This window comes from Papio anubis, chromosome 4 (genome assembly GCF_008728515.1).
Source record: "Papio anubis isolate 15944 chromosome 4, Panubis1.0, whole genome shotgun sequence".
NCBI classification, from domain to species: domain Eukaryota; kingdom Metazoa; phylum Chordata; class Mammalia; order Primates; family Cercopithecidae; genus Papio; species Papio anubis.
In genome coordinates this window covers 93789113-93816771 of record NC_044979.1, presented here as the reverse complement: position 1 = coordinate 93816771, position 27659 = coordinate 93789113, and the positions used below count along the sequence as shown (strand labels likewise).

Genomic DNA, 27659 nt, shown 5'->3' with positions numbered 1-27659 from the left:
AGCCCAGGCAACATAGCAAACCCCCCCCTGTACAGAAAATACAATTCCATGCTCGTGGACAGGAAGAATCAATACCATGAAAATAGTCATACTGCCCAAAGTAATCAATAGATTCAATACTATTCCCATCAAACTACCATTGACTTTCTTCACAGAACTAGAAAAAACTACTTTAAATTTCATATGGAACCAAAAAAGAGCCTGTATAGCCAAGACAATCCTAAGCAAAAAGAACAAAGCTGGAGACATCACACTATTTGACTTCAAACTATACTACAAGGCTAGAGTAACCAAAACAGCATGCTACTGGTACCAAAACAGATATAAAGATCAATGGAACAGAACAGAGGCCTCAGAAATAACACCACACATCTACAACCATCTGATCTTTGACAAACCTGACAAAAACAAGAAATGGGGAAAGGATTCCCTATTTAATAAATGGTGTTGGGAAAACTGGCTAGCCATATGTAGAAAATTGAAACTGGACCCCTTCCTTATACCTTATACAAAAATTAATTCAAGATGGATTAAAGACTTAAGTAAAACCCCAAACAATAAAAACCCTAGAAGAAAACCTAGGCAATACCATTCAGGACATAGGCACGGGCAAAGACTTCATGACTAAAACACCAAAAGCAATGGCAACAAAAGCCAAAATTGACAAATGGGATCTAATTAAACTAAAGAGCTTCTGCACAGCAAAAGAAACTACCATCAGAGTGAACGGGCAACCTACAGAATGGGAGAAAATTTTTGCAATCTATCCATCTGACAAAGGGTTAATATCCAGAATCTACAAGGAACTTAAAACAAATTTACAAGAAAAAAACACCACCACCAAAACATGGGCAAAGGATATGAACAGGCACTTCTCAAAAGAAGACATTTATGCGGCTAACAAGCATATGAAAAAAACCTCATCATCACTGGTCATTAGGGAAATGCAAATCAAAACTACAATGAGATACCATCTTACACCAGTTAGAACGGCAATCATTAAAAAGTCAGGAAACAACAGATGCTGGAGAGGATGTGGAGAAAGAGGAACACTTCTACACTGTTGGTGAGAGTGCAAATTAGTTCAACCACTGCGGAAGACAGTGTGGCAATTCCTCAAGGATCTAGAACCAGAAATACCATTTGACCCAGCAATCCCATTACTGGGTATCTACCCAAAGGATAATAAATCATTCTGCTATAAAGACACACGCACACGTATGTTTACTGCAGCACTATTTACAATGGCAAAGACTTGGAACCAACCCAAATGCCCATCAATGATAGACTGGATAAAGAAAATGTGGGCTGAGCACAGTGGCTCATGCCTGTAATCCCAGCACTTTGGGAGGCAGAGGCAGGTGGATCACCTGAGGAGTTCGAAACCAGCCTGGCCAACATGGTGAAACCCTGTCTCTACCAAAAATACAAAAATTTGCCAGGCATAGTGGTGGGTGCCTGTAATGCCAGCTATCAGGAGGCTGAGGCAGGACAATCATTTGAACCTAGGAAGCAAAGGTTGCAATGAGCCAAGATCACGCCATTGGGGATATAAATAAGGCAAGTTTTAGTTTAAAAAAAAAGAAAAGAAAAGAAAACACAAAAAATTAGCCAGGAATGGGGCACACGCCTGTAGTCCCAGCTAGCCAGGAGACTGGAATAAGTGGATTGCTTGAGTCCGGGGTCAGAAGTTGCAGCGAGCAGAAATTACACCACTGCACTCCAGCCTAAGCAACAGAGCAAGACTGTCTCAAAACAAACAAGCAAACAAAACCAAAAAAACTCTGAATAATGAGATTTGGGGAGCTTCTGGGTTGATGAACACATCCATGACCTGGGAGGGTGGTACACTCAGAGAGGGCATGGAAGCTCTGTACCTCCTGCCCCAGTACCTTGCCTTATGCCTATTTTCCATTATTTGGCTGTTTCTGAGTTATATCTTTAATAATACAACTCTAAGTATAGCACTTCCTTGAGTTCTGTGAGTAGTTCTAGTGAATTATCTAACCTCAGGCAGGGTCATGGGAAACCCCAAATTTAGAGTGGGTAGGTATGTATGCAAGCAGCCTGGGGACCCCACTTGTGGCTGGCATCTAAAGTAGAGGCAGATTATGGAACTGAGTCCTTAACTTGTAGGGTATATGCTAAGTACAGGTAGTGTAGTGTCAGAATGGAACTGAATTATTAGACACCCAGTTGGTGTCAGAGAATTGGAGAACTAGTGCAGGAACAACAGATTTGGTGTAAAACACACACACACACACATACACACACATTCATTTATCAACCACACTGTATTCCTGGGGGGGAAATATTTTTGAACTAGAATCTGAGCAAATCTGGAGACGTGATTACCATAAAAGAAGACACACGTGGAGATCAAAAAGCCAGTTAAGCAACACAAGGATACAGATTAAAGCAATTTAAGAGAAATATCAACCAAAATGCAATGTATGTGCCTAACTGGGATCCTGATTGGAGAGCACTACAATCAACATGTCTACAATCATGTGGCATTCATGACACAATATGGCAAATTTGAATACTGCCTAGATATAAATAATATTAAGGAATTATTGTTTATTTTTAAGTATGAATAGTATTATTATTGTGGTTTTTTAAAGTCTTTTTCTATTAGTCATACATACTGAAGACTATGAAATAATAGCAATGGGACTTCTAAAATAATCCAGGAAGTATAAATTTTTAAAAAGATTGGCCATGTGTTATAATTGTAAAAACTGGGTGATGGGTACATGAGAATTAATTATTCAAGTCTCTCTCCTTTTACAGTGTTTGAAAATTGCCTTAGTTGAAAAGTTTTTAGAACATAAAGGGAAATGTAAATTAGAAACTATTAAATTTTCAAACATCCAATGAAATCCAAAGACGATTAGTCTGGAGTATAAGACAAAAATTCACCTATAAACAAATACAGGGATTAGCAAAGAAGTAGAGGACGAGGTGGGGAAGGAAAGGAAAGTGACAGAAAAATAAATAGCAGCAGATGAGTACACAGATTTCCCAATTGGACACTCTTCACCTTAAGCCACTGAACATACCTGCAGCTCCTGGGCAATCTGTTCTACTTTCAATTCTAATGCCTTATAACTTTCGAGAAGAGCGTCCTTCTCTGTTTTAAGTTTTTCATTTTCTTCAATCAGTTTCTGGTCCTGCTTAATTTTTGCCAGGCTGACATTAGACCCTAAATTAAAGTCACCAACAGCCAAACTTTCCCTATAAAAACAAATTCATTTATTTTAAAAAACAAACTGAATAAGGATGACAGAGAAAACAAATCTAAGTTATCTTGGTCTTTTTATACCACAATATATCTGAAAGTTAATTTTGAAAACTAAAATATTTACCTAGTTCATAATATTAAAAAATAATTTAATGCAAACAAGATTTTATAACTGAAGTCATAATTCAACAATGCCTCTAATTCTCTAAGAAAATATATTCCAACTTCTTCATAGCACTATCAACTACAAAGAACAAAGTAAAAAGCATTTCTGTATTAGTTTTTTTCCAATGCCTCCTCCCTGTGATCCCCCTGTTCACCACCTCCCCCACCATTTGACAGTTTAGCTCCTAAAGCACTGAAGAGATCCCATCAAACAACTATATCATCCAAGATACAGCATCATGTCTTGGACCATGATATAGAAGACTGTTTTGATACATATAAATATCAAATCTGGCTTTCTGCTTCAAGTTGATGATTCAAAATTATCTAAAAAGTAAGCTATTCGGAATAATCAAACTCCACCACAAGTTTTCACAAGAAGAAGAAAAGAGTCTCACTTTTATTTAAAAAGTAAAGGCAATTCCCTGAAACTCTTTAAAATATTCCTAAAGTCATAGGAAAAATTTCAAATCTTATCTGAAATTCTGACTTTGCCTGAATAATTCAGATTTGGGAGCAGATTTTTATTTTTGATAAGTGTATTCCAATGAGTTGGCATGAAAAGTTTGTATGTAAACTTTTAAATAATTCAGGAATTATTTTTCTTTCAAAATAGCTTGTAATGAAAATACCCCTGCTAAAGCAGAGAGGAATACATTTGAGAAAAGTAGAAATATCAGCATCAGCCCTTAAAATCACTGACACAGTTAAGGATTCCAAAAGCATAAGCCTTAACTTCTATTCTACTATGACAGGGACCTCTACAATGAATTAGAAATCTAAGTGAAGACTAAATTCTTACTTTGGAAATGTCATAAGATTTCCTGCATCATTTTCATTCTTCAAGTCAAGAGTCAGCTTCTCACTTAAGTGCCCCTTGGGCCTGCTGAAAGTTGACTGGTTTGATCTATGCCCCCACAAAGGAATGGGGCTTTTGAGGTTCCTGAGAACAAGTTGACCAGGATCCAATTTTTTTTCCTCACAGATGTCAGTTCTGGAAGTAAGTTTGCATTTCTCTGCAAATCCTTTCTTAAACACTTCTTCCCCTATATCCACACTGCCATACTCAGCCTGAGCAATAACTGTTCCATCTTGAGAGGTTGCTTTAATTCTCATTTTAATTTCCTTTTCGAAAATCAAGCTCCCCAAAAAGGTTGTGCCCTAAGAAAGAAGAAAACATAAACCAGCTACACCAACGTTTCTCTTCCCTTATTTTGTTTCTACCCATTTTTTCCAAGCATCATATTTCTTCATTCTAAAATCTCTATATACAGAAGTCTTACCTTGATGTTGTCTATAATATGCAAATATACATCTCCACATATATGAATGTATTCCAATTACACATTTGCTAAAATGAAGTAGAGCTAAATACTTGTATAGGCAGCCATATTTATAAATCTAAAAATGTATTACTAAGTAAATATCCTAGAATAGTTTTTTTTAACCCAGCAGATTACGTTGACTACTTTGGCCCCAACTAAATATAATGCTCTCCTGAAAAGCAACAGCACATAAAAATGAATCTCTGATATCTAGAAAAGGTACTCAATTTTACAAAACTTTAAAAGTTTTAGAGGCACTCAGGAACTCTGATTTTAAAGTAAGACAAACAGAAGTGAAAAAACAAACTGAAAGCACAAAATACAAATTATTTAAAAATCAACAAACTGAAATTATAAAATGTGAAGTATCACAAATACATATTCAAAACTTTTTTTTTTCTTCTTTTTTGAGACAGAATCTCACTCTGTTGCACAGGCTGGAGTTCAGTGGCACAATCTTGGCTCATTGCAACCTCCGCCTCCCCTATTCAAGCGATTCTCCTGCCTCAGCCTCCCCAGTAACTGAGACTACTGGCACACACCACCACACCCACCTAATTTTTATATTTTTAGTAGAGATGAGGTTTCACCATGTCAGCTGAGCTGGTCTCAAACTCCTAACCTCAAGTGATCCACCCACCTTGGCCTCTCAAAGTGCTGGGATTAGAGGGGTGAGCCACCGTGTCTGGCCTTCTACATTCAAAACTCTCTTAAACAGACTTTTGCTTAAGAGGGCTACAACTGTACAACTGGCATATGAGAAATTAGGTGCTTGCTAACTTTGAGCTCTTGAATATCCATCAACAGAACTAAGCAAAGATATACCTAAAACATATTTGGGATTGGAACATATTGAAACTTAATTTTAGTAAGAACTTATCTACTCCTCCATAAAATTGTAATTACTAAAATTACTTTGACACAATCTTAACTACTCTTCCCAAATTTCTCTAGGTTATTTTCCTGATTTTTACCCTGTGCATACTATAAAGGAAATTAAAAGTAAGTACTCTTTTTCAGAATATATAAAGCATAAATTTAAAACACAAAATGGGTAGGTACTGCTCAAATTTACTGGTTCACAACTTCCTTGAAATAGGGACATCATCTGATGAAACGTATCTCTCTTAGAAGGTGGAGCTGTATTTTTAGCTACATTCCCACTCTATAAATATGAAAAACAATATAGTTTATGCAAACAAAGCAAATCAAATAGGACATCATACCTATAATAACCAGAGAAACAAGAGTGTAAAAAACACACTAAAAACCACCAAATACAAACCAGCCACGTTTTTAAAAGAAATAGGGGGTGTGGGGAAGTCAAGGTCCAAGAAACTAAATAATATTTTTAAGAACTATTTTCTCTTTTTTAACTACACAGTAGTATAGAGAGTAAAAGTGAGACTTACGTAGGAATTCTTAACCTTTTTGTGGCCATGGGGCTCCTTTATCAGTCAGGTGAAATCTTTGGACTTTTTCTCGTAATGTTTTTAAATGCATGAAATACATACAATTACAAAAAAGAATTATTTAATTGGGACACATTTTTTTTTTTCTTTTTTATTTTTTGAGATGGAGTCTGGCTTTGTCACCCAGGCTGGAGTGCAGTGGCGTGACCTCAGCTCTACAGGCACCCACCACCATGACCAGCTAATTTTTTGTATTTTGTAGTAGAGACGGGGTTTCACCGTGTTAGCCAGGATGGTCTTAATCTCCTGACCTCATGATCCCTCCACCTCGGCCTCCCAAAGTGCTGGGATTACAGGCGTGAGCCACCGCGCCCGGCCGACACATTTATTTTAACACCAGGTTAAGGATACCTGGGCCTAGAAGGATGCAACTGAAGGGGCAGAGGAGACTCAAACTACATATGCTCAAGAATCACCAACTATCACTACCCAAAAAAAAAAAAAAAAAAATTTTGTAGATGGGGTCTTGCTATGTTTGCTCAAGCTGGTCTTGAACTCCTGGGCCCAAGCAATCCTCCCACTTCAGCCTCCTGAGTAGTTATGATTACAGGCACACACCCTGTGCCTAGGTGAAAAAATAATTTTTTAAATCCACAAAACAAAATAAGAAAATACTTTAGGTTAACAAAAACACAGGTTTTATAAATTTTTTAAGGCATAAAATTCAGAAATATACACATTATATCAAGAGGCTTGAATTCACCAAGAATATCAATATAAATAACAAATGAGGTCCAGAAGTTATCACCAATCAAATGGGATCAAGCAGGCAAAGCTAACAACCTCAAAATGTAAATAATTGAAATATATGTTAGGATTTTAATCAATTAGATGTAGTTTTCCAGTTAACCTCTTTCACACAAAAACTCTTGGTTTCAACTCTTATTATCAAAAGTCTATCTAAAAATTCAAGAACAACTTACGCCCCTAGGAAGTCTTTGAAAATTATTGCTGGTATATGTGCAATTATTAATATTTCAAGGAACCCTGTCTTTGGGCAATATGTGAATTCAAATGGAAATAACCTATTTTCTACAAAAGTTTCAATTACCTAAAGCTGAATGTTCTAAAGGTCCATTACTCCTTGCATAGAATTTTTATGCAGAAATCTAATTTTAGATTTCTCTCTGAATTCAAATTCATTTTACTTACAATCACCAATCACAATTAGTATGAAGTTATTCAAACAGATTCTCCCTGAATCATATATAATCATAAACACAGAACTCTGAACTTGAAGTAAAATCTGAGTCTTCTTCAGTTCCAACTAACAAAAAGAATGACAGAGTATATGATACATGGGTGTTTTAATACTATACTTTACCAAAAATATGTATGTTTTTATATATATTACATATAAACATTTGATTTTTATCATAAGAAATATATTTTCCACTAACCCTTATGAGCTGGAGATACATATCTGCACTTAAAAATATATATTTAGGTATTTAAAAGGTATAAAACAACTTTTTTTTTTTTTTTTTTTTTGAGACAGGGTTTCACAGCCTTGACCCCTCAAGCTCAAGCAATCCTCCCACCTCAGTCTCCCGAGTAGCTGGGACTACAGGCATGTACCACCATGCCCAGCTAATTTTTCTGTATTTTTTGTACAGACAGAGTTTTGCCATATTGCCCAGGCTGGTCTCAAACTCCTGGACTCAAGCCATCCACTCACCTCAGCCTCCCAAAGTGCTGGGCTTTACAGGCATGAGGCACTGCACTTGGCAAAACTTAACTTTTTAAAATAAATCTGGTCATTGGTTTAGAACATAAGGCTTTCAATCATTAAAAAAGATTAATGTCACTTTTTAGAAATATATTTCATTCTGTTTTCCAAACTGGTAAGCTTCATTCAGAAACAAGAAAGGATCATTTGCTTTCTACTTTATTCCTCGGAATTTTGCTTGTATATATTAGAAAACAAGCTAAAAGGTCTTTAAATTGTTAAACACAAATTCCAAGCTCTAGCTCTCATTCCCTTACTCTACATATAATTTTTAAAGTCAGGCACGTAGGAACAGTAATGTAATATTCTTGATCTTCAGCAAACTACCATTCTGGGTATCGATTCTGACTGTGCCGTAGCATAGCGTGAAAGTGTTAGTTAAAAATGTGAAGGAATTTCAGTGCCCAGGACACCTTCTGGAAAAGGGGAAGGAGGGAGGCATTTGTGTTGTTACTGAATCCCTACTGTTCATCTATTTATTCAAATGCTAGATAAACTGATGCTCATCTAACACCTACCTGGCAGGGAAATTAGACATAGAAAAGTGAATACTTATCTCTACAAACTCACTAGGCTTGTAGAGGAGGAAAAAATTACAACTTTATAGGCTTTATATACGGAGTGACTAAAACACCACAGAGGACCGGGTAAGTGGGTATTAGCAAAGACTTCATATAAAAGATTAGAGTTGAAATTTGGACTGAGAATTAATAACTAAACATGGGCCTTTTAAGCAGAGCTATTCAAGAATAGTTCATTTTTTTCCAGAAAATATTGTGTGCCAATTAGCTTAACTCTAATCAATGATCTTTTTACTGAACTAAGCATCCAAATACAAATGTTTAGCTGGGTGGCTCATGCCTGTAATCCCAGCACTTTGGGAAGCACAGGTAGGGGGGATCACTTGAGGTCAGGAGTTCAAAGACCAGCCTGGCCAACATGGTGAAACCCCATCTCTACTACAAATACAAAAAGTAGCCGGGCATGGTGGCAGGCACCTGTAATTCCAGCTACCAGGAGACTGAGACAGGAGAATCGCTTGAACCCAAGAGGTGGAGGTTGCAGTGAGCTGAGATCATGCCATTGCACTCCAGCCTAGGCGACAGAGCAAGACTTCATCCCCCCCAAAAAAAACAAAACAAAACAAAACAAAAAAATATATATATATAAATGTTTATATACAGTACCATCTATAAAGAATCTTTGAAACATACAAAAACATTCTCAGCTTCAGTTTATTCATTCAATTCTAAAATTAACTCTTTTAAATGTCTTTTTCCCACTTGATTCATGTGTATTTCAATCAACACAAATCTGTGCATCTTACTATGAAAAGAACAATAGACTTGAGTTCTAGGCCTAGCTCTTCCCTAATTAGCTTCATGACTTGAAGTCATTTAATTATTCTAGGCTACAATTTCCCTATATGTAAAATAAAGTGAGAGCAGATAATATTCTAAGGTCTGTAAACAAGATTTTAGAGTTTTAGGCATGAAAGAAATCCAAAACAAGCCTCCCCAACCTGGTCAAAGCATTTATATTAAAGAAGAAAGTAACAAACTTTAGATTTTAAACCAGAAACTTAGGGTATAATTTTATAATATCTGTATTTCATGTTTATGAAAGCCTGAGTTTTATGTACAGAAATGTTTCTTGTAAGTAACTACATAGCATACAAAACTATACCCAACACACCTACAAGATTCTCAAAGGAAAATAAAGAGGCAATTTTAATTAATTTCAATTAATTAATTTTTAATTAATTTCAATTAACTAATTAAATTTTAATTAATTTCTTTACAGTGCGTACAATGATTAAATTGTTTTCCACATGAGCTACTTGAGCTGCTATTATAATAATTACAAACCTGATTACTTTGCAATGTAATCTCTTACCAGCATTACCATTTACCAAAAGAATCATCATTGTACAACAGATTTTAAAAGAGGTAGGATTCCTGTAAGACTACCCCTGAAATTATCGAATGTCTTCCAGAATTAGGTTACCAACCCAAAATTCAGTGGAAAGGAATATGAACTAGAAGCCACATGAGCAAAACATCTGCTGCCAATTTTTACATCAAACAGTATCAGCCTCTGCCAAAATGATAAAATCTGATTATAACCCCGTTAATTTCAAATTTGTGGTATTTATGATCAGGACTAGGTAAAGATCACTTTTATTTAATAAATACCTTCCCAAAACAATTATAGAAATAACTGCATTCATTATTTTCTCCATCATATAAGAGACTATCCTTGGCCAGGCGCAGTGGCTCATGCTTGTAATCCCAGCACTTTGGGAGGTCAAGGTGGGCAGATTACCTGAGGTCAGGAGTTCGAGACCAGCCTGGCCAACATGGTAAAACCCCGACTCTACCAAAAATACAAAAATTACCTGGCCATGGTGGCAAAGGCCTGTAATCCAGCTATTCGGAAGGCTGAGGCAGAAGAATTGCTTGAACCTGGGAGGCAGAGGTTACAGGGAGCCAAAAACCCGCAACAACACCCCAACCGGGGAAAAAAAAGGAAACCCCAATAAAAAAAAAAAAAAAAAAAAAAAAGACTATCCTTTTAAACATCAGAAGAAACTATTTATATATATTACATATGTATATGTCATTCTTACCTGTTCAATGTTTACCTAGCAAAAATGAGTATAAATATGTAATTGCTTTCTAATTATAATTCCTATTTTTCACTAATTTATACAGACTTTTCTATTCAAGTAAAATTTAATTATACTTACATTTTGTTTCAAGCACATAGTTTTACTTTCATTAGCAAAAATATTTAAAATCCATGACTTGCCTGATCAAACTGGGTAACTTCTTGATTAGAAGGAATGTGTAGTCCCCAAAGTTTATACTTTTTGGCGACACTAGAAAACTGCAGCTCTAAAGGAATTTCAACTATATCAGATCGATTTAGAATTTCAGTATTTCCATAGTCAATGTACCGCACCAGACACTGGAAAAAATAAGAGACAAATACTAATACTGACCCCAGATTAAATATTTACAAAGAAACCACCAATTTGCTGCTCTCTGTTAATGACCCGTATATCAAAATAGCATTCTTATCTCAAAATGACAAAACACATTCAGAAATAGCTCTCTAATAATATCTTCAAAATAAAAAAAAATCCACAGTCCATGAAATTCCAGTGATTTCTTTACTTGCTACTAGTTAAATTCCAACAGTACCATTTCTCATTAAGGTGTTTTTTGTTTTTAGACAATTGATATTTTAAATAAACATCAACCTATGAAGCTTACAGCCCTCTCCTGTTTCTCCTAATGTTAAAATCAAGCAACATTCAATTCAATTTCAAGTTGGAAAGAATAAAATCTGAAAAGAAAGGCAAAGTTATCAAACTTCCTTTGATACAATTAAACTCACTCCAGGTAGACCATGTAAACTAATCAGATTCACCACCCTTACCTCCAGCTCTACATCCGTTTAAAAAGTAAAAAAGAAAAATAGTTATTTCAAGATCAAACATCACATTGCCCTTTAATTTAAAAAATTAAAGCCAAGTGAAAAGCAAATGCAAAATATCATCTCCAGTTGTCAAATCACAGGAGAAAGGTCAATTAGAAAGTTCCATTCCACTAAAATAAACCATTACCTAAGACAGCAAAAAAATGAGATTTTTTTTAAACCAAGTTATTCAGAATACTAATCAAATTGTTACATCTTAGCATCTTATTACACCAAAGAAAATATTTATAAAACATACATATTTTTAACTTTTTATCTTTTATCCTTAATCGCTTTCCCAGGTTCAGTAAAAACATACATATTATAATTTAAGTACAGAAAGCAGGTGTAGAAAAAACACTAAAGGAAATCCTACAGAGGTGCTTTCACACAGCCTGCAATATGCAACTGTCACCAAACAGCTATTCAGAATTCTATCTCTCTAAATCCTCTTAAAAATCCTCCAAGAATTCACAATGTAAAAAAAAAAAAAAAAAAAAAGCTTAACACAAAGAAAACTTACCACATTTAACCCAGGCACAAGAAAGTGGCAAATCAATCATTATTATTAACAATATTCACATCAACTAAATAAAAGATATACCTAACTTCAGAAGGATCAATCAAAATGTTCTTCTCCTACTCATAAAGCTTAATAGAAAGAACATTTAAAATTTACTCATTAGCAAGAACCAAATATAACTATTAAGATCTGAGGTAGGCTGGGCACAGTGGCTCACTCCTGTAATCCCAGAACTTTTGGAGGCTGAGGTGGACGGATCATCTGAGGTCAGAAGTCCAACCAGCCTCATCAACATGGGTGAAACCCTGTCTCTACTAAAAATACAAAAATTAGCCAGTGTGGGGGTGGGTGCCTGTAATCCCAGCTACTTAGGAGGCTGAGGCAGGAGAATAACTTGAATCTGGGAGGAGGAGGTTGCAGTGAGCCAAGATCGTACCACTGCACTCCAGCCTGGGCGACAGAGAAAGACTCCGTCTCAAAGAAAAAAGAACTGAGACAAAAAGAACTAGGCACCAAAAATAACCTACATATTATATAACCTATTCTTGAATAATCTGAGGTGATTATAAAACAACATGTTTTTTAGCAATTAATTTCTTCCGTGTTTTAATCACTGAACCAGATATCACTACTATGAATAAGCAATGACGGGGTAAATAAACATCAAATTTTGGAGCCACAATAAATATTTCTTAAAGAAAAAAAAAAATGAACAGTTAATTTCCTGCCTTTTCATCGCTGATGATTTTCAGTACTTTGCATCTGTACCAACACTTATCTTCAGAAAATAATCCACCATAAATCTACAAAGAGAAAAGAAAGCAAAATTACTTGGCATCTTAATGAAGTACAAAGCATGCTGAGTAGATCAGAATAAAGGTTAGCATTTAAGCTCTTCCTATATGTCAGTAGTACTTTATACATAACTTATTTAATTCTCGCAATCCTATGAGGCAGGTACTTTGTTTATGCCACCATGTACCCAAAGACATAAACTAGTAAACTGCAGAACCAAGATTCAAACTTCTGACTTCAGAGTTCATTATGCTATTCTGCATCTCCAAAATGAGGAGGGAGGGGTATAAAAAGCAAAAAAAAAAAAAAAAAAAAATTTAAGGCACAAGCATCAAACACTTAAAATCATACTATTATAATGTCTGAGGCAATAATTGGTACAATTTTTTTTAACATAAACATGCCAAGTACATGGCACATAAGTCTAACTCTCAACTAGAATGGAATCCACATTTGCTACCAACCAAGAAAGATTTCATACTTTTTACTTTATGTATAAGGAGATTAGTGCTATTAAGTAGATAAAACTAAATTAGATAATATCTTTAATACTGAACTTTATTTTATATTTCAGTTGAATGATGTTTAATAAAAGAATAAAGAGAAAAGTTACGTACTTTCAATCATTTTTTTTTTATTTTTTTTTTTGAGACAGGGTCTCATTCTGTCACCAGGCCTGGAGTGCAGTGGAGCAATCATGGCTCTCTGCTAACTTGACCTCCCCAAGCTCAAGTGATCCTCCCACACCAGTCCCCAGGGTAGCTGGGAACATGGGCACGCACCACCATGCCTGGGCTTTTTTTTTTTTTTTTTTTTTTTTTTTAAAGAGGCAAGGTCTCACCACGTTGCCCAGGCTGGCTTTCATTTTATCGAACTTCAAAGTAGCCTTAGCACTACTGGCATTTGGGACTGGATTAGTCTGTGTTTAGAAGCAGAATGGGGCTGTCCTCTGCCCTGTGCATTGTAAAACGTTTACCAACATCCCTTCTGACCTCTACACACTAGATGCCAGTAGCACCACTTCCAGTTGTGACAAGCAAAAATGTCTCCAAACACTGTCAAATGTCTCCTGAAGGTGTCTATGATTTAGATGGATATCACCCACCAAATTGCATGTTAAAATCTGATTCCCAATGATGGAGGTGGGGCCTGGTAGGAGGTGTTCGGATAGTAGCGGTAGATCCCTAAAAATGGCTTGGTGCCATTCTCGTGGAAGTGAATGAGTTTTCATTCATAGTTCCTAAGAGAACTAGTTGTTGAAAAGAGCCTGGCACCTCTTCCTCCCTCTGCTTCCTCTCTCACCATGTAATCTACAGACACTGGCTCCTCTTCACCTTCTACCATTTGTGGAAGCACACTGAGTCCCTTGTTAGAATTGTATAAAAAGCAAAAAAACTTTTTTTTAGAAGATACAAGCATCAAACACTTAAAATCATACTATTTTAATGTCTGAAGACATAACTGGTATAATTTTTTAAAAACATAAACATGCGAAATACATGCCACTTCTTAACTCTCAACTATACTCTGTTGGAGCTATGCTTTTTGTACAGCCTACAGAACCATGAGCCAAATAAACCTCTTTTCTTTATAAATTACCCAGTCTCAGGTATTCCTTCAAAGTAACAAAAATGAAGTAAGACATGATTGAATTGAGAAGGATACAAAAATCACTGCAGGCTGATAATTACTTTTCTTGAGATAAAGTTTTACTCTGTTGTCCAGGCTGGAGTGCAGCAGCATGATCATAGCCCACTGTAGCCTCAAACTTCTGGGCTCACGCAATCCTTCCACCTCAACCTCCCAAATATCTGGGGCTACAGGCACACGGACCGTACATAGCTTTTTTTTTTTTTTTTTTTTTTTTTTGAGAAACAGGGTCTCACTATGTCGCCCAGACTGGTTTTGAACTCCTGGCCTCAACTAATTCTCCTGCCTTGGCCTCCCAAAGTGCTGGGATTACAGGCATGAGCCCCCATGCCTGGCCTTAACCACTTTAAATCATACAGTCTCATTGGGGCAATATCCCTAAGGGGAAGAAAAGTGGTTCTTATGGAGAGTTGGAAATCTTAAATATTACAATGGTCTATAGCCCTCCAAAGTTCAACCCTACTGATAACATAGTTATTATATACTGTATATCTGTAGCAGTAAAATATCTGAAGGGGAGAAGGCCCATTAGGCCATTAGGCAGAAAACAAGTCTAAAAATGCTCCTTAGGAGGGAATAATGAGAAAAATGGCTGAAGAACACTGCTTTAAGTTACGGATTATAAAATTAATTTCAATGTATCACTCTGAACTAGGGCAAATCCACAGATTTATTTTATGAAACCTAAACACCAAACCTATTCACCAGAACAATACAGTACACATAAATTCAGACAAACAAGTAACAGTTCAAATGCTACAAAGGATTAGTGTATTCAATTCATAATTTACTCTGGTTTCTTCAGCTAACATTCAACAACTGAAGGACAAGAGAGAGCAGTAATAGTATGGTACTCTCTCCCAACCCTCTTACTTTATTTTCTGGTAAGTAAATAGGGATAGTAGCAAAAATAGCTGACAATTAACAGTCCTAACCCATTTCAATCCCTGCAAAAGACTGAATCAACTTTAATTAAGGCTTTGTAATAACATCACAATACGATTAAAAATTTGGTATAAGGTAAGTGACAGAAATGCAACGGTTTATTGCAAACCAGGTGAGGCAGGGCTAGGGACACTTATGTCCAAGAATAGAGCTGGTACTCAACAAAGTGAACAATCCGAAGTTCGTGGCTTTGTTTGTGTAATACAACCACCAAAACATACAAATCTATCCCAGATAGATTTATCTGTCCTCATGACATAGCGAAAACTACATATTCACTCTCATTGTGCCTGGGCCCAATCTTCTCCTCCCACAACTCCACTATTCACAGCCTATGACCCTCCTACATGGTGGCAGAGGAAGAGAACCACTTAGATCACTAAGGAAAACTGACAAAGTATAATCCATTTATGAACAATCAGAAGTAGCTGATTAATCACTTAAAATCAGATGCCTATAGTAATAATGCTCGTATAAATTTCTGATAATATAATTAATATTATATTCAATAGAAGAAAAGGAGTATGTTTTAATTTTTAACAATATTAAACATAGTCATTGGTCAGGTGCAGTGGCTGACACCTGTAAATACCCCCATAAAAAATATTTTAAAAATTGAGGAATGGATTGGCTCCAGTGATGGGTCTCAGATGGGCTAATTTTTATAGACACAGCATCTGAAAGAAACCTGTCGAGGTATCATATAGAGACACTTATCTGCACGCTCATTCTCCATTAATATAGAAGGGAGAACTGGCATTAGATTCTTTTCAACGAATAAAAGTAAACTCAAGATTTATAAAGAAAAGAGGAGAGAGAGGTTCCAACATGGCCGAATAGGAAAAGCTCCAGTCTGAAGCTCCCAGCATGAGCAACGCAGAAGACGGGTGATTTCTGCATTTCCAACTGAGGTACCAGGTTCATCTCACTGGGGCTTTGTCAGACAGAGGGTGTGGCCCACGGAGCAGGGCAGGGCATCACCTCACCCAGGAAGTGCAAGAGGTTGGGGAATTCCCTTTCCTAGGAAAGGGAAGCCATGAGAGATGGTACCTGGAAATTCAGGACACTCCCACCCTAATACTGGGCTTTTCCAATGGCCTTAGCAAATGGAACACCATGAGATTATATCCCACGCCCACAGAGCCTCGCTCACTGCTAGCACAGCAATCTGAGATCAAACTGCAAGGCAACAGCAAGGCTGGGGTAGGGGCGCCCACCATTGCTGAGGCTTGAGTAGGTAAACAAAGCAGCCTGAGAGATCGAACTGCGTGGGGTCCACCGCAGCTCAAGGAGGCCTGCCTGCCTCTGTAGACTCCACCTCTGAGGCCTGCCTCCCTCTGTAGACTCCACCTCTGAGGGCAGGGCATAGCTGAACAAAAGGCAGCAGAAACTTCTGCAGACTTGAACGTCCCTTTCTGACAGCTTTGAAGAGAGTAGTGGTTCTCCCAGCACAGAGTTTGAGACCTGAGAACGGATAGACTGCTTCCTCAAGTGGGTCTCTGACCCCCGAGTACCCTAACTGGGAGACAACTCCCAGTAGGGGCCGAATGACACCTCATACAGCTGGGTGCCCCTCTGAGACAAAGCTTCCAGAGGAAGGATCAGGCAGCAACATTTGCCTTTCTGCAATATTTGCTGTTCTGCAGCCTCCACTGGTGATACCCAGGCAAACACGGTCTGGAGTGGACCTCCAGCAAACTCCAACAGACCTGCTGCTGAGGGTCTTGACTGTTAGAAGGAAAACTAACAAACAGAAAGCACATCCACATCAAAACCCCATCTGTACATCACCATCATCAAAGACCAAAGGTAGATAAAACCACAAAGATGGGAAGAAACCAGAGCAGAAAAGCTGAAAATTCTAAAAGCAGAGCACCTCTTCTCCTCCAAAGGAATGTAGCTCCTCACCAGCAATGGAACAAAGCTGGAGGGAGAATAACTTTGACGAGTTGAGAGAAGGCGGCTTCACATGATCGGTAATAACAAACTTCTCCAAGCTAAAGGAGGATGTTCAAACCCATCACAAAGAAGCTAAAAACTTTGAAAAAAGACGAATGGCTAACTAGAATAAACAGTGTAGAGAAGTCCTTAAATGACCCGACAGAGCTGAAAACCATGACATGAGAAGTACGTGACGCATGCACAAGCTTCAGTAGCTGATTTGATCAAGTGGAAGAAAGGGTATCAGTGATTGAAGATCAAATGAATGAAATGAAGCAAGAAGAGAAGTTTAGAGAAAAAAAGAAATGAACAAAGTCTCCAAGAAATATAGGACTATGTGAAAAGACCAAATTTACATCTGATTGGTGTACCTGAAAGTGACAGGGAGAATAGAACCAAGTTGGAAAACACTCTTCAGGATATCATCCAGGAGAACTTCCCCAACCTAGCGAGGCAGGCCAATATTCAAATTCAGGAAATACAGAGAACGCCACAAAGATACACCTTGAGAGGAGCAACTCCAAGACACATAATTGTCAGACTGACCAAAGTTGAAATAAAGGAAAAAATGTTAAGGGCAGCCAGAGAGAAAGATCAGGTTACCCACAAAGGGAAGCCCATCAGACTAACAGCAGATCTCACGGCAGAAACTCTACAAGCCAGAAGAGAGTGGGGGGCCAATATTCAACATTCTTAAAGAAAAGAATTTTCAACCCAGAATTTCATGTCCAGCCAAACTGAGATTCCTAAGTGAAGGAGAAATAAAATCCTTTACAGACAAACAAATGCTGAGAGATTTTGTCACCACCAGGCCAGCCTTACAACAGCTCCTGAAGCAAGCAATAAATATGGAAAGAACAACTGGTACCAGCCACTGCAAAAACATGCCAAATTGTAAAGACCACCAATGCTAGGAAGAAACTCCATCAACTAACGAGCAAAATAACCAACTAACATCACAATGACAGGATCAAATTCACACATAACAATATTAACCTTAAATGTAAATGGGCTAAATGCTCTAATTAGAAGACACAGACTGGTAAATTGGATAAAGAGTCAAGACCCAGCCAGGCACGGTGGCTCGTGCCTGTAATCCCAGCACTTTGGGAGGCCAAGGCAGGCAGATCATGAGGTCAGGAGATCAAGACCATCCTGGCTGACACGGAGAAACCCCGTCTCTACTAAAAATACAAAAAATTAGCCAGGAGTGGTGGTGGGCGCCTGTAGTCCCAGCTACTCAGGAGTCTGAGGCAGGAGAATGGCGTGAACCTGGGAGGTGGAGCTTGCAGTGAGTCGAGATCGCACCACTGTACTCTAGCCTGGGCAACAGAGCAAGACTCTGTCTCAAAAAAAAAAAAAAAAAGGTCAAGACCCATCAGTGTGCTACATTCAGAAGACCCATCTCATGTGCATAGGCTCAAAATAAAGGGATGGAGGAAGATCTACCAAGCTAATGGAAAACAAAAAAAGGCAGGGGTTGCAATCCTAGTCTCTGATAAAACAGATTTTAAACCAACAAAGATCAAAAGAGACAAAGAAGGCCATTACATAATGGTAAAGGGATCAATTCAACAAAAAGAGCTAACAATCCTAAATATATATGCATCCAATACAGGAGCACCCAGATTCATAAAGCAAGTCCTTAGAGACTTACAAAGAGACTTAGACTCCCATACAATAATAATGGGAGACTTTAACACCCCACTGTCAACATTAGACAGATCAACGAGACAGAAAGTTAACAAGGATATCCAGAAATTGAACTCAGTTCTGCACCAAGAGGACCTAATAGACATCTACAGAACTCTCCACCCCAAATCAACAGAATATACATTCTTCTCAGCACCACATCACACTTATTCCAAAATTGACCACATAGTTGGAAGAAAAGCACTCCTCAGCAAATGTAAAAGAACAGAAATTATAACGAACTGTCTCTCAGACCACAGTGCAATCAAACTAGAACTCAGGATTAAGAAACTCACTCAAAACCACTCAACTACATGGCAACTGGACAACCTGCTCCTGAATGACTACTAGGTACATAACGAAATGAAGGCAGAAATATATTCTTAGAAATCAATGAGAACAAAGACACAATGTACCAGAATCTCTGGGACACATTTAAAGCAGTGTGTAGAGGGAAAATTATACCACTAAATGCCCACAAGAGAAAGCAGGAAAGATCTAAAATTGACACCCTAACATCACAATTAAAAAAACTAGAGAAGCAACAGCAAACACATTCAAAAGCTAGCAGAAGGCAAGAAATAACTAAGATCAGAGCAGAACCGAAGGAGATAGAGACATAAAAAAACCCTCAAAAAATCAGTGAATCAGGGAGCTGGTTGTTTGAAGAGATCAACAAAATTGATAGACCACTAGCAAGTCTAATAAAGAAGAAAAGAGAGAAGAATCAAATAGATGCAATAAAAAAATGATAAAGGGGATATTACCACTGATCCCACAGAAATACTGACTACCATCAGAGAATACTGTAAACACCTCTACGCAAATAAACTAGAAAACCTAGAAGAAATGGATAATTTCCTGGACACATACACCCTCCCAAGACTAAACCAGAAAGAAGTTGAACCCTTGAATAGACCAAAAACAGGTTCTGAAATTGAGGCAATAATTAATAGCCTACCAACCAAAAAAGTCCAGGACCAGACGGATTCATAGCCAAATTCTACCAGAGGTACAAACAGGAGCTGGTACCATTCCTTCTGAAACTATTCCAACCAATAGAAAAAGAGGGAATCCTCCTTAACTCATTTTATGAGACCAACATCATCCTGATACCAAAGCCTGGCAGAGACACACACACACAAAAAAAGAGAATTTTAGACCAATATCCCTGATGAACATCAATGCAAAAATCCTCAATAAAATACTGGCAAACCGAATCCAGCAGCACATCAAAAAGCTTATCCACCACGATCACATCGGCTTCATCCCTGGGAAACAAGGCTGGTACAACATACGCAAATCAATAAACATAATCCAGCATATAAACAGAACAAAAGACAAAAAACACATGATTATCTCAACAGATGCAGGAAAGGACTTCGACAAAATTCGACAGCCCTTCATGCTAAAAACTCTCAATAAACTATGTATTGATGGGACATATCTCAAAATAATAAGAGCTGTTTATGATAAACCCACAGCCAATATCATACTAAATGGTCAAAATCTAAAAGCATTCCCTTTGAGAACTGGCACAAGACAGGGATGCCCTCTCTCACCACTCCTATCCAACATAGTGTTGGAAGTTCTGGCCAGGGGAATCAGGCAAGAGAAAGAAATAAAGGGTATTCAATTAGGAAATGAGGAAGTCAAATTGTCCCTTGTTTGCAGATGACATGATTGTATATTTAGAAAACCCCATTGTCTCAGCCCAAAATCTCCTTCAGCTGATAAGCAACTTCAGCAGAGTCTCAGGATACAAAATCAATGTGCAAAAATCACAAGCATTCTCATACACCAATAACAGACAAACAGAGAGCCAAATCATGAGCGAACTACCATTCACAATTGCTTCAAAGAATATAAAATACCTAGGAATCCAGCTGACAAGGGATTTGAAGGACCTCTTTCAAGGAGAACTACAAACCACTGCTCAACAAAATAAGAGGACACAAACAAATGGAAGAACATTCCATGCTCATGGATAGGAAGAATCAATATCGTGAAAATGGCCATACTGCCCAAGGTAATTTATAGATTCAATGCCACCCCCATCAAGCTACCAATAACTTTCTTCACAGAATTGGAAAAAACTACTTTAAAGTTCATATGAAACTAAAAGAGTCCGCACTGCCAAGACAATCCTAAGCCAAAAGAACAAAGCTGGAGGCATCACGCTACCCGACTTCAAACTATACTACAAGGCTACAGTAACCAAAACAGCATGCTACTGGTACCAAAACAGAGATACAGACCAATGGAACAGAACAGAGTCCTCAGAAATAATACCACACATCTACAACCATCGAATCTTTGACAAACCTGACAAAAACAAGAAATGGGAAAACGATTCCCTATTTAATAAATGGTGCTGGGAAAATTGGCTAGCCATAAGTAGAAAGCTGAAACTGGATCCCTTCTTTACATCTTATACAAAAATTAATTCAAGATGGATTAGAGACTTAAACGTTAGATCTAAAACCATAAAAACCCTAGAAGAAAACCTAGGCAATACCATTCAGGACATAGGCATGGGCAAGGACTTCATGACTAAAACACCAAAAGCAATGGCAACAAAAGCCAAAATTGACAAATGGGATCTAATTAAACTAAAGAGCTTCTGCACAGCAAAAGAAACTACCACCAGAGTGAACAGGCAACCTACAGAATGGGAGAAAATTTTTACAATTTACCCATCTGACAAAAGGCTAATATCCAGAATCTATAAAGAACTTAAACAAATTTACAAGAAAAAAAATCAAACAACCCCATCAAAAAGTGGGCAAAGGATATGAACAGACACTTCTCAAAAGAAGACATTTATGTAGCCAACAGGCACATTAAAAAATGCTCATCATCACTGGCCATCAGAGAAATGCAAATTAAAACCACAATGAGAAATCATCTCACACCAATTAGAATGGCAATCATTAAAATGTCAGGAAACAACAGGTGCTGGAGAGGATGTGGAGAAATAGGAATACTTTTACACTGTTGGTGGGAAACTAGTTCAACCATTGTGGAAGATAGTGTGGCGATTCCTCAAGGATCTACAACTAGAAATACCATTTGACCCAGCCATCCCATCACTGGACATACACTCAAAGGATTATAAATCATGATGCTATAAAGACACATGCACCCGTATCTTTATTGCGGCACTATTCACAATAGCAAAGTCTTGGAACCAACCCAAATGCCCATCAATGATAGAGTGGATTAAGAAAATGTGGCAGATATACACCACAGAATACGATGCAGCCATAAGAAAGGATGAGTTCACGTCCTTTGTAGGGACATGGATGAAGCCGGAAACCATCATTCTGAGCAAACTATCACAAGGACAGAAAACCAAACACTGTATGTTCTCAGTCATAGATGGGAAATGAACAATGAGAACAGTTGGACACATGAAGGGGAACATCACACACCAGGGCCTGTTGTGGGGTGGGGGGAGGGAGGAGGGATAGCATTAGGAGATAAACCTAATGTAAATGACAAGTTAACAGGTGCAGCACACCAACATGGCACATGTACACATATGTAACAAACCTGCATGTTGTGCACATGTACCCTAGAACTTAAAGTATAATTTTTTAAAAAAGAAATAAAAGAGGACAGGGGAGGAGAAAAAAAAATTGAGGAATGTTTGCCAATTAAAAAAAAAAGAAAAAATAAGGCTCTACCCACAATTTGTTTCATTTTTCTAAGCAGGGCAACAGTTAAGGAGATAGGTTCTGTGGGCTTTTATACTTGATCTATCATTAATTTAGCTAGTGACTTTCATAAATTTATCCTGGCTATGCCTCAATTTCAAAAAAAGGTGTAAAAAATAACACCTGCCTCATAAGGATGCTGTGAGCATTAAATGAGTTAGTACACACAAAACACTTAGAATATCTGACACTACCTCACAAAGGAAAAATACTATTATAATTACTACTACTACTATTGTATTATATAAAGGACATTTAATCTCCAGTTTTGCCTACTAGCTGCCAATGAATATCTTTGTACAAACATCTTTGTCTACTTATAGAAATGTCCCAGGGTAAATTATTGGCAGAGAATTTGATGCACTCAATTTTACAGGTACCTATTACATTGAAAAAGATGGTTAATACTCATAGTCACTTGATTTAAAACAAACATGCCAATACAATTCAGCAAAGAAAAGATGGTCTTGTCAATAAACAGTGATGGTATAACTGGATATTCACACGGAAAAATACTGAAGTTTATCTCCACCTCATATCATAATCAAAAAATTTACTGCAGGTCACCCCAGCCCTAAAAAAGGTAAACACTTCCAGAGAAACACACACACACACACACACAAATATATCTATGATCTTGGAGTAAGTACAGTGGTCTTAAATGGGAAGCAGAATGCACATACCAAAAAGAAAAAATTAATAAATTAAATTTCAAATAATATCAAGAAAATGAGTAGGTAAGTCACAGACTAAAAGATACTAGCAATACATATAAAAGACAAAGGACTGGTGTCAAGAATACATACAGGCTGGGCACAGTGATTCACACCATGAATCTCAGCACTTTGGAGGCTAAGGTGGGAGAACTGATTGAGCCAAGGAGTTCAAGACCAGCCTGATCAACATAGTGACCATCTCTACAAAAAATTTAAAAATTAGCTGGGCATGGTGGCACACACCTTTAGTCCCAGGTACTTGGAAGGCTGAGGTGGAAAGATCACTTGAGCCCAACAGGTTGAGACTGTAGTGAGCCATGATCACACCACTGCACTCCAGCCTGGGCGACAAGAGACTTTATCTCAAAAAACATATATAAAAAACACACAGAGAGGTCCCTGCCCCACCAATTCGCTCCCCTCGGCACCGGTGGTGGCTGTGCTGTTGTGGTGGTAGCAGCATCCGGCTGCCACAGACCCCACCAACTACCAGCACCTGGTCTGCTCAGCGCTGCAGTGGGCCAGACCAACCACTGCCCCACAGATCCTTTTGGAATAAACCATGGGATTGGGCCTCATCCAGATGTGGTGGAATATGCCAAGGAAAAACTGGAGAGCTTCATCAAAAATAGTGATAGCTTTGATAATCAGCTCCTAGACCTAGACTATCCATCTAAGAGAGAAGTTACAGGGCAAGGCTAGGTCACTCTGATCTCCTAGCAGCTCATCAAAAGAATTATATGTGCAAGTTGGCAAGCCCCCACTGTAAGCGAAATCATCTGTCCATCTGAAGATGAAGATATTCCAACACGCACGTATAAAGAAAACCACTGCTGAGATTTGAGTTCTGTGAACCTGCATTTGTCGTCAGTAATTGCCTCCAGATAGCATCTGACAGTCATCGGTATGACGGAATTTACTGTGGAGCTGGAGTCCAGAAAGACCATGAAAATACTACTATAAGTTGGAGGCATATTAGTCACGCCTATAGAGGATCCGTTAACACAGAACCGGGCAAAACACTTGGGAAAGGAAAAATATCCTTGTTTTATCATTTGCTCCACTTGTGCAACCAAGTAAAAATGACAATGGCAAATCAGATTCTGTGGGACTCCCTCCCTGTGCTGTCAGGAATCTACAGGATTTGGCTTGTATTTACATTCGACGCACATTTAGAAATTGCATAAATGATGAGGTGCAGGCCAAGGGGATTCCTCAAAGGGCTCTACCGAAAAAGAAAAAAAAAAGAGAGTTAAACAGAGAATTAATATGTACATATTTGTGGGTAATCAGCTTATTCCTCAGTCTCTAGACAGAGAGGAGGATGAAAAAAATGGAAGAAGGTAACAAAGAAGAGGTAGAAAAAGATCACAGTGAAGCAATGAAGCCAGAAGAGCCACCTCAAAATTTACTGAGAGAAAAAATATCACAACTCTGCCCCTCCCTGAATCTTTAGAAGCTTACTTGACATATTTTAGAGACAAATAATTTAGATCAAGGAGAAAGAATGCCTACCAGTAATTCCTTTAGTCTTGAAAACGTAGCGTTTGTTTTTGTTAGGAATTAAGAGAGAGAATTACTTCTTTCATCAGAGCGAATTATAGTGGGAAAAAGCAAAACTTGTTTCTGTCAGTAACAAAAATAAAAGAATCCCTTTTATAAAATATATTTTTCTTTAAATCTTGGAAGAATGCTGTTTTAGCTCAGAGTGATTTCCAAGTGGAATGCAACAGTAGTCAAGATTTGTGTACTATAAATCCTTTTCTGATTCCTTACAGATTTGTAGTGGTAAGGGTTAGATTTAATTTTATATAAGGTTTAAATAACTGTCAAGTTTATATAATGTGATCTATATTGCAGTTGTTTGCATTTCCTCTATGAAATTGCAGTTGTTTGCATTTCCTCTATGAAAACTTTAATAACGAAATCAAATGCTTTGTAGACCTATTTACCTTACTTTTGTTGCAGTCACTGTTGCTGGGTTGCTGTACATATATTCCAGGGCAATATATGGGTGCAATAACAATACAAGATATTGAATAATTTAGCTTTAAAAATCCCACAAATTTTATGAAATTTTATAGCCCTGCTACTTCTGCTTTTGAATCTCTTGCCAAAAGACATGGGTGAAATATCTGCTTCTCTCATTTTAAGAACACAGCAGGTGAATTATTAAAATAGAAAGTATATACTTAATACAACTCTTATTTGGTATGGACCCTTTACATTTTCAGTATTTTTTTAAAATGAGGTTATCTTAACTTTCTAGCATTTTAAAAGTATATTTAGAATTGTTTTTTCTGTAGTTCACTGTATAAAGCATTTGGTTTGAAAAAAAAATTGTTATGTGTGACTCTTGATAAGACACAGAAAGACGGAATGAGCATGAGTGATGGCCACCTTCCTGGCTGGCTCTAAGTAGCAGGGTAGATCTGATCAGCAGATGCACTTTAGCAAACGGAACTTCTAACTTATCTGAGTATTTATCTTCGACAAGGTAGGGCTAGGCTTGCTTAGATTTGCTTTGGATCTTTCTAGTATAAGAAATATTCACAGAAATTGTTTGTTTTGAAAATCCTGTTCCGAATCATATTGTAATCTTTGGGATCCACGCCATGTTCATTTCACTTCTTCTCATATTTTTCGTGTTTCTTTTGGTAAAATTATAATGGTTTTCATTTTGTACTTAATATTACACACGTAAACCATCCATCATTTGAGCTTTACTGTAGCTTATCAGTGATAAAAACAGTCAGTAACTGCCATTGTTTGTTTGTTTTCCTAGTAAGGCCTGAAAACAGTCATTCTTTTTTGGGAGGCCGAGACGGGCGGATCACGAGGTCAGGAGATCGAGACCATCCTGGCGAACACGGTGAAACCCCGTCTCTACTAAAAAATACAAAAAAAACTAGCCGGGCGAGGTGGCGGGCGCCTGTAGTCCCAGCTACTCGGGAGGCTGAGGCAGGAGAATGGCGTAAACCCGGGAGGCGGAGCTTGCAGTGAGCTGAGATCCGGCCACTGTACTCCAGCCTGGGCGACAGAGCCAGACTCCATCTCAAAAAAAAAAAAAAAAAAGAGAGAGAAAAAATTTGAGAGTATCAGGGACTACCACGAGCACTGTTACTACAGTAGTTGTTCAGATTTGGTTAAGGAAGCCCAATCAATGTATAGTGAAAGGATTATTATATCTCTGCTAAGATTCAGATATTGTTTCAAAAATCTCAGCTCCAATCATTCCACACATCTAAAAACAAGTGTTTGTACTCATCTAAGCATGAAACTGTCCCAAGTAAGTGAGGATATTTTAGTAATGTGAAAGACACTTTCATGGAAGGTATTTGTTTTATACCAGTGGGTGGGGTGGCAGAATTGGGAGTATTTCTACAGTTATTCTTAGATGATTACAGAAATGCCCCATCTCATTTCTATCTAGGAAAGGAAAAAATCAGTTTTATACTACTGTTGCCATCTGTCAGAAATGTTCATTTTATTTTGAGTTAAATGTTGCTTTAGAAGTTTAATCTTGAATTCCTGGTGACCACATGTTTGTATCTGGAAACCTTGGGGAGAGTTATCATCTGACCTATTCCCCCCGCTTTTTTTTGGTTGGAGCTGCTGTTTAGATGTGTAAAGACACATATTCTTAAATGATGATTTTACTATTTAGGAGGGAGTTTTTGTTGAGGATATATTTGAAGATTGGCTTTTTCATATTGTCTTTCCTTCTTTGGCCTTGGCAAAGTGTACAGTAGATTTTCATGATCATTGCATACCTTTTGTCATTGAAATATATCTTTTATTTTTTAAATGCATTCATTTTACAGTTGTGACTTTATCATTGACTTTAAGAGGCAGAAATAAGAAATAAAAATTAAAGTGAAAAAAACATACAGAATGCCTACAAATCAATCAAGACAAATAACCTAATTTAAAAATGGGGAAAAGATGTGAATAGGTACTTCACAAGAGCCCTTGCAAAGGGCTAATAAAAATATTAAAACACAACTTCAGTACACTAGCAATGCAGGGGGCTGGTGAGGACATGGAGGAACTACAACTCTCATAAATTGCTGATAAGGATGTAAATTGGTTCAACACTTTTGTAAAGCTGTTTGGCAGTATCTACTTTGGCAGAAACATGCCTACCCTATGATTTAGCAACTCTACTCTAGATATATGTGCAAAAGAAATGAGTCAATACATCCAGCAGAAGATTTATATAAGGATTTCATAGCAGTTTCATTCAGAGTAGTTAAAAAC

General features: G+C 37.5%; 1 protein-coding gene and 1 pseudogene across 9 annotated transcripts in view; one reads left to right on the top strand and one right to left on the bottom strand.

Moving 5' to 3' along the window:
- Nucleotides 1–27659, bottom strand: part of STK31 (serine/threonine kinase 31) — a 141435-nt gene that overhangs the window by 103625 nt on the left and 10151 nt on the right. For 8 of the 9 annotated variants that reach the window (XM_031665322.1, XM_009203228.4, XM_009203223.4 and 5 more), the window contains exons 5-8: nucleotides 12670–12744; nucleotides 10747–10905; nucleotides 4212–4570; nucleotides 3063–3237 (exon numbers count right to left, since the gene is read on the bottom strand). In XM_031665322.1, coding sequence (XP_031521182.1) covers nucleotides 3063–3237; nucleotides 4212–4570; nucleotides 10747–10905; nucleotides 12670–12744 — 768 coding nt within the window. Of the gene's footprint in view, nucleotides 1–3062; nucleotides 3238–4211; nucleotides 4571–6146; nucleotides 6244–10746; nucleotides 10906–12669; nucleotides 12745–27659 lie in introns of those variants that run through there. The other variant, XM_031665325.1, reaches the window with a different exon arrangement.
- LOC110742845 lies at nucleotides 23719–25153 on the top strand (annotated as a pseudogene).